Raw genomic sequence first — 14,849 nt, forward strand, 5'->3', positions numbered from 1 at the left:
TTCACTCATTGATATAGCTCCCTACTTGTGCTGGGACACTTGAGGCTCTTCATGTCACAGTAAAACACTTCAAAATACAGCAAAAATCCCTCTCTGAAATCTTATCAAATTAAAGAGGTTAATGAGATGTGAAGGAAGTGTCATTTTTGTTTTTAAAGGTTTTTAACTTCATTCTCTTCCATGTTAAATATTGTCTAGAAAATGATGATGTCTGAGAGTTGTCAGTTTAGTGTTGCATTTTGGTTGGGGGGAGGAAAAGGAAAAATAATTACACTGTCTCTTATTTTTAGCTGGTATTCTTGGTTGATTAACAGCTTTGTCAATGGTAAGTATCTATGTATTTTCCTCTCATAATATACATATATCTATTTATTTTTATATTAAGGCCAGGAATGTCAAAAGTAGCCTAAAGTTGGTCTGACTTCAGTAGGTGGTGGTGAGTGCTTAACATTTAAAAAAAAACAAACAAAAAAAACAGGTCACTTGTTTAGGTACCTAAGTGTAGATTTAGTAGCCTGAGTTTGTTCCTATTTTTTTAAATGTTGGCCTAGATTTCTTTTCTTTTCTTTTTTTAATTTTACAGGTGACATTTCAAAATAAAACTTGGACATCTCAGATTTTGTAACTGTGATATGGGGTTGTCAAGATTTGGCTGTGTGTCCCAAAACAATAGCAGTCAAATAGAGGAGCAAAAGGGGAGAAAAAAAAAGACCTTAAAATAGTGGTGTAATAAAACATAGTCCATTAGAACAGGAGTTCTCAAACTTGATTGCACTGCGACCCACTTCTGACTACAAAAATTACTACGTGACCCCAGTGACCTGTATTACTCTAGATTCTGGAGTCTAGAATCAGAGTCAGTGTTAAGGAGCAGGAAGCAGGGCAATTACCTATGACCCCATTCCAAAGGGGGCCAAGCGAAGCTAAGATGCTCATGTGTTGGCTTCAGCCCCATCCTTGGCAGCAGGGAGTTTTAACACCAGCCCTGGTGACCCCATTAAAAACTCACAACCCACTTGGGGTCACGACCCACAGTTTGAGGACCACTGCATTAGAGTAAATCACAGAGTGAGGATGATTACACATGTATCTTGCACTTGTGCACCTCCCTTTAGGATACGTTCACACTGCAGCTGGAAGCGTACTTCCCAGCTAGGGTAGACAGATGCACACTAGCTGTGCTTGAGCTAATGCTATTTTTAGCACGTTGGCTTGAACAGAGCTAATATATGTCTGTCTACCCAAGCTAGGAAGCACACTCCCAGCTTCAGTGTGAATGCTTTAGTGTTAATCTGAGGAGACTTGTGTACATGAAAAAGGAAAACAGATGCCTATCAAACAGAAAGGGTATACATGGAGTACTTGCTCTTTTGTGGTATTTATCTTAAAATATGTTCATATTGTATCTTCAGGGGTATATGCTTTTGGATTCCTATTTATGTTGCCACAGCTGTTTGTGAATTATAAGGTATGTCTAAATGTTTATAATGGGATATTTTTGGCTTTCAGTATCTATAACTTATTCTCAGGTTTGTTACAAATTATGTTTACATTTCTTGTAGATGAAATCAGTTGCACATTTACCATGGAAGGCATTCACATATAAAGTAAGTAAGCTGTAATTTAAAATACTTGTGCTACCAAGACAGCACTTGTTTTTTACTTGAGAAGCAGGGCAGTAATGTATAGCTTAAATGTGATTTTTTTAGAATTAAACTACCAGTTTAACCCAGCACAAATATGTTTACTTTTTTGTAATTTTTTCTGTTAGCTACGAAAGTTATGACTCCTTCACTTTTTTCATTGTGGCTTTCCTATAATGTAAATTATTTTAGCTTCCTAGTTTTGATGGAGCTGACTGGTTTTGACTGTCAGCAATCTTTCGTATTAGTAAATACTTAAAATGCATATATTCAATAAAATAGTAATAGAATATTCCATTGATTGCTAAATATGTTGCAAACTGAAAGACAGTTCTGGAAAAAAGTCAAGACCCCCATGTACTCTACAGTACCAAGGAATTCCCCTAATTGCAGCAATACTGTGTTCCAAAATCTGTGTTCACATTATTAAACAGTGTAAAGTAAGCTGTTTTGTTTTTGTAAACCAGCAGAAAGCTAAAATGGTAGCCTTACTCCTGGGGGAATTCTGCACCACTTCACAATGCAGAATTTTGCAGAAATTAATGTTATGCACAGAGAATTTCCTATCTCCCACAGAAATGGGCTGCAGAGCTGGTGGCTGCCACTAGGGGCTGCTGGACTAGGCAGAGCCCAGCTTGCACATAGAAGACACTGCCAATGGGAGCTGCGGGGGGCAGCACTTGGGGTGGGAGCAGCGCCAGAGCGGAACAAGCCCCTAACCCCTCTTCCCTGCGGAAGCTTGAGGGCCAGATTAAAAGTTCTCATGGGCTGGACGTGATCCGCAGGCCGTAGTTTGCCCACCCCGGTAAAGGCCAAGCCTTTACCACCCACTTTAATTTTTCTTTCTGTTCATGGTGAAATGTGTGCTCTTTGGGATGCTGTGGTAGGTGTGTGCAGTCTGTATGTGTGCTTGTTTCCTCAGTGAGGATGAAGTCTCATTCTGTCTCTGAGCACATTGTCCTCACAGATAATTCTTCCTCGTGCTTAAGTAATTTCCCAAACATCTGGTTGTCATAAACAGATAGCTAAGGGTTAATGTCTCTTTCACCTGAAGCACCTGACCAGAGGACCAATCAGGAAACTGGATTTTTTCAACTTTGGGTGAAGGGAATTTTGTGTCTGAGTCTTTGTTTTCTGTCTGCCTGCTTTCTCTGAGCTTTGGAGAAGTAGTTTCTGCTTTCTAATCTTCTGTTTCTAAGTGTAAGGACAAAGAGATCAGATAGTAAGTTATATGGTTTCTTTTCTTTGGTATTTGCATGAATAAGTGCTGGAGTGCTTTGATTTGTATTCTTTTTGAATAAGGCTGTTTATTCAATATTCTTTTAAGCAATTGACCCTGTATTTTGTCACCTTAATACAGAGAGACCATTTGTATGTATTTTTTCTTTCTTTTTTATATAAAGCTTTCTTTTAAGACCTGTTGGAGTTTTATTTTCTGGGAAATTTCAGGGAAATTGAGTCTGTACTCACCAGGGAATTGGTGGGAGGAAGAAATCAGGGGGAGATCTGTGTGTGTTGGATTTGCTAGCCTGATTTTGCATTCCCTCTGGGTGAAGAGGAAAGTGCTTTTGTTTCCAGGACTGGGAACGGAGAGGGGGAGTCACTCTGTTTGGATTCACAGAGCTTGTGTCTGTGTATCTCTCCAGGAGCACCTGGAGGGGGGGGAAGGGAAAAAGGATTATTTCCCTTTGTTGTGAGACTCGAGGGATTTGGGTCTTGGGGTCCCCAGGGAAGGTTTTTCAGGGGGACCAGAGTGCCCCAAAACACTCTAATTTTTTGGGTGGTGGCAGCAAGTACCAGGTCCAAGCTGGTAACTAAGCTTGGAGGTTTTCATGCTAACCCCCATATTTTGGACGCTAAGGTCCAAATCTGGGACTAAGGTTTGACATGAGTGGCAGTGGTTACGGGATAGACAGAATCCAGAAGCCAGTAGAAATATTTTATTTTTCTTTTCTCTGCTAGGGGCTTTTTAGCAGAGAGAAACAGTTTGGTTTTAAAAGGGAACCAGAGAGAATTTTTTTTTCTGCTCTCTCTGGCAGTTTGTGGCTTGCATATTAAGCAAGAAGCCATTAAGGAGCTGTTACAGGTCTTTTGTCATGCAATAGCTCTCCCATTGAGAGTCATTACCAGCACTATATACATGCAAATAAAGTGGTTTTTCAGGTTTACTTAACATTGAAGATTAGCTAAAGGCACTGTTGCTAGGCAGACTTCAGGAGGCAACAGAGAGCCTGCAGTTCAGAAGATAAACACCGGAGGGCACCCCAACACAAGAAAACAGGAACCATGACTTCTAAGGCAAAAATTGAGGCCGAAGAACAAATCAAAGAAGCTGAACACAGGCGAGAGATGGAAAAACACAAACAGGAACTAGAAATAAAACAAAAAGAGATGGAGCTGAAAGAAAAGGAAGAAAGCATCAAACTGGCAGCCTACCAAAGAGAACAGGCAGCCAAAGAGGCAGCACACAAAAGAAAACTAGAAGAAGAGGTGGCCCACAGAAGGAAACAAGCAGAAGAAGAGTTGACCCAGCGCCGAGACATGGAAAAACAACAAAAAGAAAATGAAGAGAAGGAAAAACAGAGAAAACATGAACTGGACTTGGCAAAAGCTGGGCTGCATGTGCCAGCCAACCCTAACAACCCAGCGCCAATTATTGCTCCACAGCACAGGAAATTTCCCACCTACAAGGCAGGGGATGACACCGAGGCCTTCTTGGAAAATTTTGAAAGAGCCTGTCTTGGGTACAGCATCCCCGAAGACCAGTACATGGTAGAATTAAGGTCACAGCTCAGTGGACCTTTAGCAGAGGTGGCAGCTGAAATGCCTAAGCAGCAAATGAATGACTATAAACTTTTTCAAACCAAGGCCAGATACAGAATGGGGATAACCCCAGATCATGCCCGTCGGCGCTTCAGAACCGAAAAGTGGAAACCAGATGTGTCATTTCCCAAACATGCCTACTACGTTGCAAAAAACTATGAGGCCTGGATAACAGGACACAACGTTCAAACCTTGGAAGAACTGCACCTCCTCATACAAATGGAGCAGTTCTTGGATGGTGTTCCTGAAGACATCACACGGTACATACAAGATGGAAAACCCAAAGATCTCGCTGAAGCGGGGGAGATTGGAGCCAAATGGATGGAAGTGGCAGAAAGCAAGAAAGCTACTGTCAAGGGGAACGAATACCCCAGGGGGCACACCGACCATAAACCCTACAACCGAGGACAGCCAAAGACCCCACATACAACCCAAGTAAAGCCACAGACGCCCTACTCTTCCACCTCATCAGTCTCCAGTAACGCACCTCGGCCCAGTGACCCATCAGATGGAAGATGCTTTAAGTGTAATGAACTGGGACATATCAAGGCCAACTGTCCAAAGAACACCATGCGAGTGCAATTCATTACACCACCATCACACCAAAGATCCCCAGGTCCAGATGCCTCTCAAATACCCTTGGAGCGAAGGGAAAATTTGAGAGTGGGCGGAAAGAAGGTTACTGCGTGGAGAGACACGGCGGCAAAAGTGTCAGCTATCCACCAATCCTTCGTTGACCCCAAATTCATCAACCCAAAGGCCAAAGTTACAATTTACCCCTTCATGTCACAAGCTGTAGACTTGCCTACAGCTCAACTGCCTGTCCAGTACAAAGGCTGGTCAGGAATGTGGACTTTTGCAGTCTATGACAATTATCCTATCCCCATGCTACTGGGGGAAGACTTGGCCAACCAGGTGAAGCGGGCCAAGAGAGTGGGAATGGTTACACGTAGCCAAACCAGGCGAGCTTCCAGACCCATTCCTGTTCCTGAGCCGTCCAACTGGTCATAGTCTTAGTCATAAGGGGGAGTTGGTTGGTGACATGTATAGAACATAGAGTTAGATATTAGAGTTTAAATGCAGAAGATCTTCGGATATTTTGTCCCACAGATTGGTTTGTTGTCTTGCATAGTAGTAATGTATTTTTGCTAGTTCTTTGAGACAAACAAGGAAACCAGCTGAATTTCACCCACTTTGGTTTCTTTAGGGTGTGTACTTTGAGTTTTATACCCACTGGAGCAGTACATAGTAGATGATTTTGCCTGACCAGTTCTTTTGTATTATAACTGCTAAGGTATGAAAAAAAATGGGGTTTGTTTCCAAAAACAGAGAATAAACTTTATATATTCCGGCTACTTGTTGTAACTGGTCATGTTATCGATGTTAGAGCCTTATGACTGGAGCTCTGAAGGTGCACATATGCATGTACTATGAAGGTTGTCTGTGACAATAGTACAGTTTTTAAAACCAATATGAAAAAACTACAAAACTATTTACATATGTCATACATGTCAGTCTTCTGTAGCAGAGGTTTCCTGCTTCCACAGTAAATGCCTTTTCCAGTTGCTTACAACTCTCTCAAACATTCACTTATGGGCTTAAAAATTTTCAGGCTTGGTTTCTCCTTGAGGGGGAATTTTATTTGGAATGAATCAGCAAAAACATTTTGGCTCTTAAACAAAAGCAGCAAAAAGCAATCACCAAACAGAATTTTTTGCCATTAACCATTTTAAAAAATCTTTTTTTTTGAGCAGTTAATACCTAAATGGGAGGAAGTAGAGAGTTTACATTTGGCAGAGAGATAATGGTTTTGCTGGACAAACTTTTTTTTGGCAGACCACGGAAAATACCTTTTGGTTTGAGAGTTTAATAAAGATTTTAAAATTCCATGTTGTTCATACGTAATTTAAGGATTAATGGGTAACTGGTTCTCCACAAAGTGAAAGTGATCAATGGGGTATTCATGAATCCTCACATTTTCAACCGAATCAGGAATGTGGCATCATTGTAAACTTGTGCTTTTTTAAGTTATGATAAAAAATAAAATATTTAGATGACGAACGAGGCCGGCTCCACCGTTTTTGCCACCCAAGCGGCGGGGAGGGTGTGGTCATGATCAGCTGCACTTCAGCGGCAGACCCTTCCCTCTGGGAGGGACTGGAGGACCCGCCACTGAATTGCCGCCAAAGAGCCGGATGTGCCACCCCTTTCCGTTGGCCACCCCAAGCACCTGCTTGCTGCGCTGGTGTCTGGAGCCCAGCCCTGACAATGAAGGACAAAGAAAAGTAGCAGCTGTTCCCTTACTGGTAATGCTGTACTTGCTTCCCTGACATACTGTCCGTCTGTCCCTCCTTTTCCCTCCCATCTTTTGTATATCTAAGGCCCTGTCTAAGTATGGTTCAAGCTAAAACACTTAACTAATATAATTGTATATTCTGGAGTGGACAGTGCTTTGTGAATTAAGAAAGAGCCATGTTGCATCTTAGAGGTTGCATTAGATCGGCAACTTAAGGCTTGAATATTGGCAGAAACGTTGAAGCAGTCAGAGTGTACTGAGTATAAAATGTTCTGTGTTCCCAATTTTAGTTTCCCTACACAGTTTCCTTTTAGATCTGTATGACATTCTGGCATGCAGTCCAGACCACTGAATGGCTGTGTCACCACCTGCCCTGCAACCTGGGGTGCCTCACAATGCTCTGTACTGTAACGTCCAACTTGGGCTCCTCACAAACAGCATGCAGGTTACATCCTGAGTGTTGGTGGATAGCCACAGCCCTGGTCCAGCACCTTTAACTCCAGTAGCTTGTCACACTCTGGTTTCCAGCAGCTTCGACTACTACATGCAAAGTAACCCCAACACACTCCCAGTCCTGGATTTTTCCTAATAAATGTGTGTTCTGCACTGTCCAGCCCTCTCTTGGACAGTACAGATATATTAGGTCTGTTGCTCCTCTAAAGGGATCAAGATACAACAGTTTGCCACCTCAAATGGAGTTACACACACTGTTCACAACACTGAATTAGTTTTGATTAAAGAATAAAATAAGTTTAGTTACAAAGAGAGAGGTTTTACTTGAGTACAAGTAATGCATCAAATTCAGAAATGGTTACAAGAAAAACAAAGATAAAATGCTTCCTAAACCTAACAAACTAGACTTGATTCAAGTTGAGGTCCTCTACCACATATTCCAGTAACATTATTGATCAAATTCTCAGGCCAGGATCTGCTCCCAAGGTCCAACAGCTGTTGGGGTTGTTTTTATTTTGTTTTGTTGGGTTTTGTTTGTTTTTTGTCCTCTTAGGTGAAAGAGGGAGAGAGAACAGGGAGTGTGTTTGCCCCATTGTCTCCCTGTTAAATACATTTTCCTGAGAGGTTTCGGAGTAGCAGCCGTGTTAGTCTGTATCCACAAAAAGAACAGTACTCCTGTTCATTTTCCTGAGAGTGATCCCTAGATAAAGTTTTTTTCTGGCTGAGAGCAAGGAGACATGGAGTCTGGTGGAGGAAGTTCCATGCTGTTTCTTTTCACCTGTGTATGCAGAAATTCAGATGTGCCTTGTTTCTTGCCTTTCCCTCCTTCCATGCCAAAAAATGGCCATATGATAGGTGATGGCCCATCAGCTTTGCTGAAATCTGGCTAGGCGTGTCATCTTGTCCTTTGTCTTTGAGAAACAGGTTTACCCACTTCCCAGACTTGTCTGGTAAACACACTTCAGTCATGATTTCAGCTTATGTTTGTAACTTTACATATAATGTTGCTACATACATTTCACCATGACATTATTGACCAGCAAGTTGAGTTTTCAAATGGTACCTTACAAGGAATATTTTTTACAAAGATTATTACAGTAGTGCAGTGGTGTGGGGGCTGAGGGCCTCCCACTTTTGGGAGGGCTCCAGCACCCTTGCAGTAGTATGTAGGATATGGAATGCAGGAGTGCATTCCATAACAGTCTGTGTGAATATTTTATTATCTTGCTTATTTTCTTCTCTTTCTCACTCAACAGTGATCCAGTATCACAATATACTGTCAAGAAGTTGTATCCATACATTCTAATAATGAACGTTGTTAATTAAAATACTCAAAAATCAAAACTATTCCTGAGCTTGCTATTGTTTTACTGGTGACATTGCCAATACAGGCAGACCTTAAGTTAGCACCTCACTGCCAAATGCAGATACTGGTGCAGGCAGATCCATTCTTTGTCTTTAAACTGTCTATAACTTCTCCTGTTCAAAGTTCTGACTGTTTTTTGAAGTTTGCCTATTAGTTCTTAAATAGTGCACTGTGTTCTCAGACCTGGGTAGTAGCCCAAGTCCTGGTGTGATATTTGAAACTGACCAGAGAGTTAATGTGCTATCAACTGAACTATACTTGATACCGTTGCTGAAAATATTTCTTATATTTATAGGCATTCAACACCTTCATTGATGATATCTTTGCTTTTATCATCACTATGCCAACATCACATAGGCTGGCATGTTTTAGGGATGATGTGGTATTCCTCGTCTACCTTTACCAAAGATGGTATGTTTTCCCTCCATCCCTACTCCTTTTTATCCATTTTCACTGTTGTTTGTCAACTACTGATCCATGCAGCTGTGTCAACAGTAATTAGTCAGATATAAGAGACAAAAATAGTTTAAGGCTGACCTAAGATTTCGCTATCTTAGTATGTTAATGTACAGTGTAATGTGTTTTGGAATCTGATAGTCCCAAGCTATACTCTTATCAATCATATAGTGCCTTTTAGGAGTTATTTACTCGTGCTTTGAGAATTAAACATAAGTCGCTCACGAGTCTCCTTACTCGCCCTTATTTACATAATGTATTCTCTTACATTTTAGTGTGGGCTTGAAAAATTCCTCAACTTGGCCAAGAGGAAGCTAGCCTTGGTGAGAGAGGAACCTACACCACCAATTCTAACAAAATCTAAGCTTGCTTTCTTAAAACTTAAAACTAACATTCCAAAAGTGAACTAATAACATAATCTTCCTGAGTCTGTAGACAGCTCCAACACTTCTGCTACTTAGTTTTGCCATGCAGCGGAGTGGTATTAATAAGACTCCTAATTTTCACTGCTGCTGCTATGCAGAACTCTGTGGCAGCAGGGTAGCTGTCAAGAATTAATGTCAGTTTCTTGTTGTTGGATGGGAATATTAAGAACAGAAGCAGATTTTGGAGTTATTCACTGGGAAATAGGATAGAAAGGAGACAGAGAGGGAAAGCATTTAAACTAGCACCAGAGATGTCCCATTCTGTTGACAGCCTTTTGTAGTATGCAGGGAGAGTGATAGAGTACTGGAGATCCTCTTCCTCTCACAACAGGGGAGAGGAGACTCAAGGCTCCTTCCTTCCAACAGCTAAAGGTGAGTAGAGCTTCAGATTTGCAAGGCGAAGACTGATCTGAAAGATGAATCATAGGGCCAGAAGGGACCTCGAGAGGTCTAGTCCAGTTCCCTGCACTCATGGCAGGACTAAATATTATCTCAACCATGAAGTTTCCAGGTAAGGTCTAGAGACAGCACAAAGCAGCTGGTGACCGTTGTTGGCCTTCTCAGCAAGGCACTTCCAAGTGCTAGTTGGTGGAAGTTCTCCCTTCGTGACTATCTTTTTTCTTTCTAGCTTTGAATAACTAGTGGGTTTTAGTTCTCCAACTAGTAGGTGTCTGGTATGTTTTTCAAGTCCTGTATTATGTAAACAAAGTTAAATTTAAAATAGAAAATTAAACTATTTAATGTTTTAAGCAAATATTCTATGGTGGTTCTTTTAAATTTTTAGCTTTATTTAAACTGATTTAGGAGTACTAAAACAAGTTAAGGAAAGTTATATTTAAAACAGCCCAGCTTCTTCTGATGAACAAGGAATCAATTTTTGGCAGATTAAACAGTGGTGTACACTGTCTTTTACCAGGAATCATTGCATCATGTAACTAATGTGTGTTGTTTTATCTGTAAGGCTATATCCTGTGGATAAGAGCAGAGTGAATGAATATGGAGAATCTTATGAAGAAAAGCTGAAAAGAAAACCCCACAGAGACTAGTTAACAGTAGAAGACTATTTCTGGACTGCTGCTGGCTGTGTATTGCTTGATTTTTGTGAAGAAAAAAAGATTGGATTATTTAATAAGAGTATTTTTTAAAGCTTATGACAGAACTCCATGGACAATACATCTTCTGCATTGCCAAAATCTATTTTTGATGGTTCTTTGTTGTTTCAAGATCCCTTTTATGTCTTTATGAAGAAGTCTGCCAATCTTTTTGCCAGATGTCACTTAAACAATAGTTAAACATATTTAAACTTCTTACATAAAAATTTAAAGAAATATTAATTTGTCTTTATTGTTATGATTGTTTTAGTGTGTGTTTTGAGATAGCTCAATTAACTGGTCATGTGTTACCTTTACTGGTAAAGGGCTACTAGGCCATGAAGAGTACAGGTAGGCTGTGATTGTTATAGCAGAATAGGGCATCACTGCTGAACCAGGGGTTGTTAGAATTTAAAGGTATAATTTCTGAAATATACACTTTAAATTACATCACACAACACCATTCTAGGTTGACAATGGACATGGAAGGGCTCAAATTGATGGAGGGTTAAAATCTCATGGCTGACCTAAGCTGTATAGAACTTCGAAATAAGAGTCCTCTAGCTTAAAATAGCTTTCCTGGAAGGAAGGGGAAAGTAACCCAGTTAAACTTCTTAAAATATTGTCACGCTTTTAGACCATGATACGACTTTTTAAATCTTAATTTATTTTTAAATGGCAGAGATTTTTATTGTAAAAAGCTAGTGAGCATGTGCAGCAACTATTGTGCCAACTCTCATATGCTTTCACAGGCAAAAGTTTCCTAGTCCACTTGATTTTGTATTTTGAATTAGGTAAAGAAAACATACAGCATTCAGCTAATTGGAAGGGGATTGCTTGAACTGATAGTTGCTCAGAATATTTATAGAAAAACCATAAGTAAAACAACTTTCAAAATGTGCCTATAAGTTAATTTTATTTCCAGTAGCAACAATGTTTAAAGGGTGAAGTGTCACTCTAACTTCCTATCATGTTATCAGTTTGGATATTGTATTTATCACTGAAATTCAGCACTACTTGCAAATTGTTAGAATATGCTAAAGTATATTCAAATGGTAGTATGCATTTAGAACCCCCATTATGCAGTTTTATGAAATAACTTGCATTTTAGTGAGCACTATAGTTAAATAACCTTCATTGAGTAACACTGAAAATACATGTTGCTTTCCTCACATTAATAAACAAAACATTTGATTCCCAGAACCAGCATTAGCAGCTAAGGCCTAGTTTTAATTAAATGCTTTGTTTTAAAGTTAAATTGATTAACTTCTAGAGATTTTATGTGGAAAAAACCAACACTGCTGACCAAAGCTACGTCTTTCTTTTAATTTACTGCATATTTTTGCTGGGCTGTCAGAACAGTTTTTTTTTGTTTGTTTGGGTTTTTTTGCTTCAATACGCCACTAACTCAAAATGTAAACAGTTCAAGTGAAGAAAATGTTGCTCTAATTTTGTCATAAATAGAAAACAATAATGGTTTGTTTTATACAGTAGGCTTTGTCAAATCCCAGTGTAGCAGTGGTTTGAAAGCACAAAGGCTGTCATCCTGTAAAGACAAGGCATGTGACACTGTAAGTAGTCCTACTGAAGTCATTGGATCTTCACTTACGCTGAGGCCCCTTTACATCATTTCTAGTAGTGTAAAGCTGTCATCAAGTGGATATTAGTTTAATGCCCACTTTAAGGCCACTTTACAATTCAGTAGTTCCAAGGGCCTGATTCTCATTTATACTAAAATCCTTTTACACTGCTATAGCAATGTAAAGTTACACATGGGCATAGATCTTGTAGGATTGGGATTGAAGTTGACAGAACCAATATTTTTCTCATGTTGCCAGCTGCAGCTCTGCATTTTTATGCAGACTGCTCTAGGACTCCTATTTCATAGTAGTAAGCATCTAGTTTTGTGTATTGAACATAACTTGTCCTAATATTTAGTAACTTTATACATTGGTCCTTTTTGTGCCATTTTAAAATGAATTTGAGTCATTAATTTTTCTGAAGTGGCCTCTGAAAGTCTAATTACTGCATTCAGGTAATTTACATTTATATTCAATATTTATTTTTTGTGGGTAATTGTTTGAAAATCACTCTTACATCTTTATGTACTGTTAGTTTATTACCCTTCATAACTTTCCATGTCTTCTAGTGATCTAAAAGATGAATAATTTCCCATACAACAATGGTCATGCTGAATGTAAGTTTAGAACATTTGATGTTGTAAAGCAGCCAGACTTTTTCAGGCTTTGAATCAGTGATTTGTTTCCTGCATTCCATTTACAAATAAAACATGTGGGATGAACAATTTGAGTTTTGATCTGTTATTAGAAAGACTTAGTTACTGCATGTGTTACATAACTTAATGATGGATGAAACAAGAACTGACATTTCTTTTTTAAACGCTTTTTTTCAGAGCAATAAAATAGTCTTTCAAAATGATGAAGTGGTGTTCCATTAAATACTGAATGTTTTGAGCTATAGTCCATTTGGTTTGAAATAGATTTAAAATGTGTCAATCTTTTCCTCCTGAATTTTTCAAACATAATTGGACAGAGCTTCAATGCCTTTCAGAGGAGAATACTATTGAAGTGCAAAATATTTTATTTTTAAATGCAGGATTATAGATATACATTGTATTCATGATAATACATGTGTTCTTCTGTCACACTGACACACAAGATGAGCTAAGTAACCACCATCTTATTGTAGATTGTACATAACAAATCCTATGGTCTCTGTTGGATTTTAAGGGCTACATTTAGAATTTCCATAATTAAATCCCAAGCATTATTTTAAAAAATGCACAAATAAAACATTTGAGTTAGGTAGGCTATCTTGTGAAACTTGAGACAAGCTCACCACATCTTTAAATCTCCCTTAATAATGCTCTGTCATTTGCACTGTGGCAAGAAATTGAACTATATAATGTCACAGAATTAGGAATAGACGGATTTTAAAACCTGCTTAAAACGTTTGAAAATATCAGCCAGCATGTTCAGGGTGGACCTGCAAGGAGTTATTCCTGATTTCTTTTTCCTGCTGCATTGATGTTATGTTATCCTACCTTTCCACACCTAAAACTCTGCAAGGATGACCTACCCTCTGTCTACCCCACCCCCACCCCCACCCCCCAAAAAAGAGAAATTCCAGGTATGCACCAGGTTCTGGGGCCAAACAAACTCAAGCCGCAGAAGCAAATTAAAACGTAGCCTCAGCAGGGACAAACTGCTTTCTACAGTTTTTATTCTGGAAATTCCCTTGTGCTGATTGGCTGTTTGGTCCATCTGTTCCCATCCCCTTCCTCCAGTTTCTTCACCTCAGCATCATTCTACTTGCTCTTCAAGCTGTCCTGTTTCCTCTCCCTTTCCCTATTCACCACATCTCCTTTCTTTTGTTTAGCTGATTGCCTGTAACAAAACTCAAAGAATGTTATAAAAATTCAATCTTGGAACTAGCATATTAGCAAATCATCACTTTGTTCACTCGCCTTGTAGGTTGTATGCTTTTCCTTCTTCCTTTGTCTTGTCATAAAAATTGTCATATTGGATCAGACCACTCTTTCATCTATCCTATTTGTGACAGAGGCCAGCAACAGATGCTTTAGAGAAAGGTACAAGAAATCCTACAGTAAGCAGATGAGGGATAATTTTTTCCACTATGAAGGTCTCAGCCTAATAGTTAGAGATGCCCTGAAGTATGAAGCTTTTTCTATCCCTTCCAAATTTTTTTGTTAGCAATAGCTATTAAAACTCTGGATATGTTATACATATAAAAGCCCAGTATCCTGAATCTTGCTAGCATTTGGTTTTAATATCCCCCTGCAATAAGTTCCAAAACCTAACTATGCATTTTGTTGAAGGTATTTCAGTTGGTTTTGAATTTCTCACCACCTTTGCCCCTTTATGGCTTTATATTCTGAGAAAAGACAAGTATTATAGAAGGAACTGGTAGGAAAACTCGTAAGTTGAGGTTGCCTGACCCTTTCTATTATTAGAAACTGTTTTCAGTTGCTTAAACTTGGCCAAAATGTAACCATTTGGACTGAAATTTTCCATGTCTGCCTTAAACTGATTTGGGGGGAGGGGGAGAGGAGGAAGAGTTGCAGTTAACAGTTAAACTATTTTGAAGGAGATGAGGGGAAAATATGTTGAGTTCTTACAACTGTTTGTAAGACCAAAGCAGACTGCCATGAATTACAAAGAGATCTCCCAAAACTGGATGATGGGGCAATAAAATAGCAGATGAAATTCAATGTTGATAAATGCAAAGTAATGCACATTGGCAAACATAATCCCA

The 14,849-nt window shown here is 39.3% G+C and overlaps 1 protein-coding gene across 3 annotated transcripts in view; it reads left to right on the forward strand.

Moving 5' to 3' along the window:
- Positions 1-11,270, forward strand: part of CLPTM1L (CLPTM1 like) — a 70,708-nt gene extending 59,438 nt beyond the window's left edge. For 2 of the 3 annotated variants that reach the window (XM_050938223.1, XM_050938225.1), the window contains exons 13-17: positions 291-325; positions 1,413-1,468; positions 1,563-1,607; positions 8,877-8,992; positions 10,424-11,270. In XM_050938223.1, the coding sequence (XP_050794180.1) occupies positions 291-325; positions 1,413-1,468; positions 1,563-1,607; positions 8,877-8,992; positions 10,424-10,508 (337 nt within the window). In that variant the 3' untranslated portion in view covers positions 10,509-11,270. Of the gene's footprint in view, positions 1-290; positions 326-1,412; positions 1,469-1,562; positions 1,608-8,876; positions 8,993-9,312; positions 9,361-10,423 lie in introns of all 3 variants that reach the window. The other variant, XM_050938224.1, reaches the window with a different exon arrangement.
- Positions 11,271-14,849: the final 3,579 nt, after the last annotated feature.

Source organism: Gopherus flavomarginatus, chromosome 2, assembly GCF_025201925.1.
Source record: "Gopherus flavomarginatus isolate rGopFla2 chromosome 2, rGopFla2.mat.asm, whole genome shotgun sequence".
In the NCBI taxonomy this organism is placed as follows: Eukaryota; Metazoa; Chordata; order Testudines; family Testudinidae; genus Gopherus; species Gopherus flavomarginatus.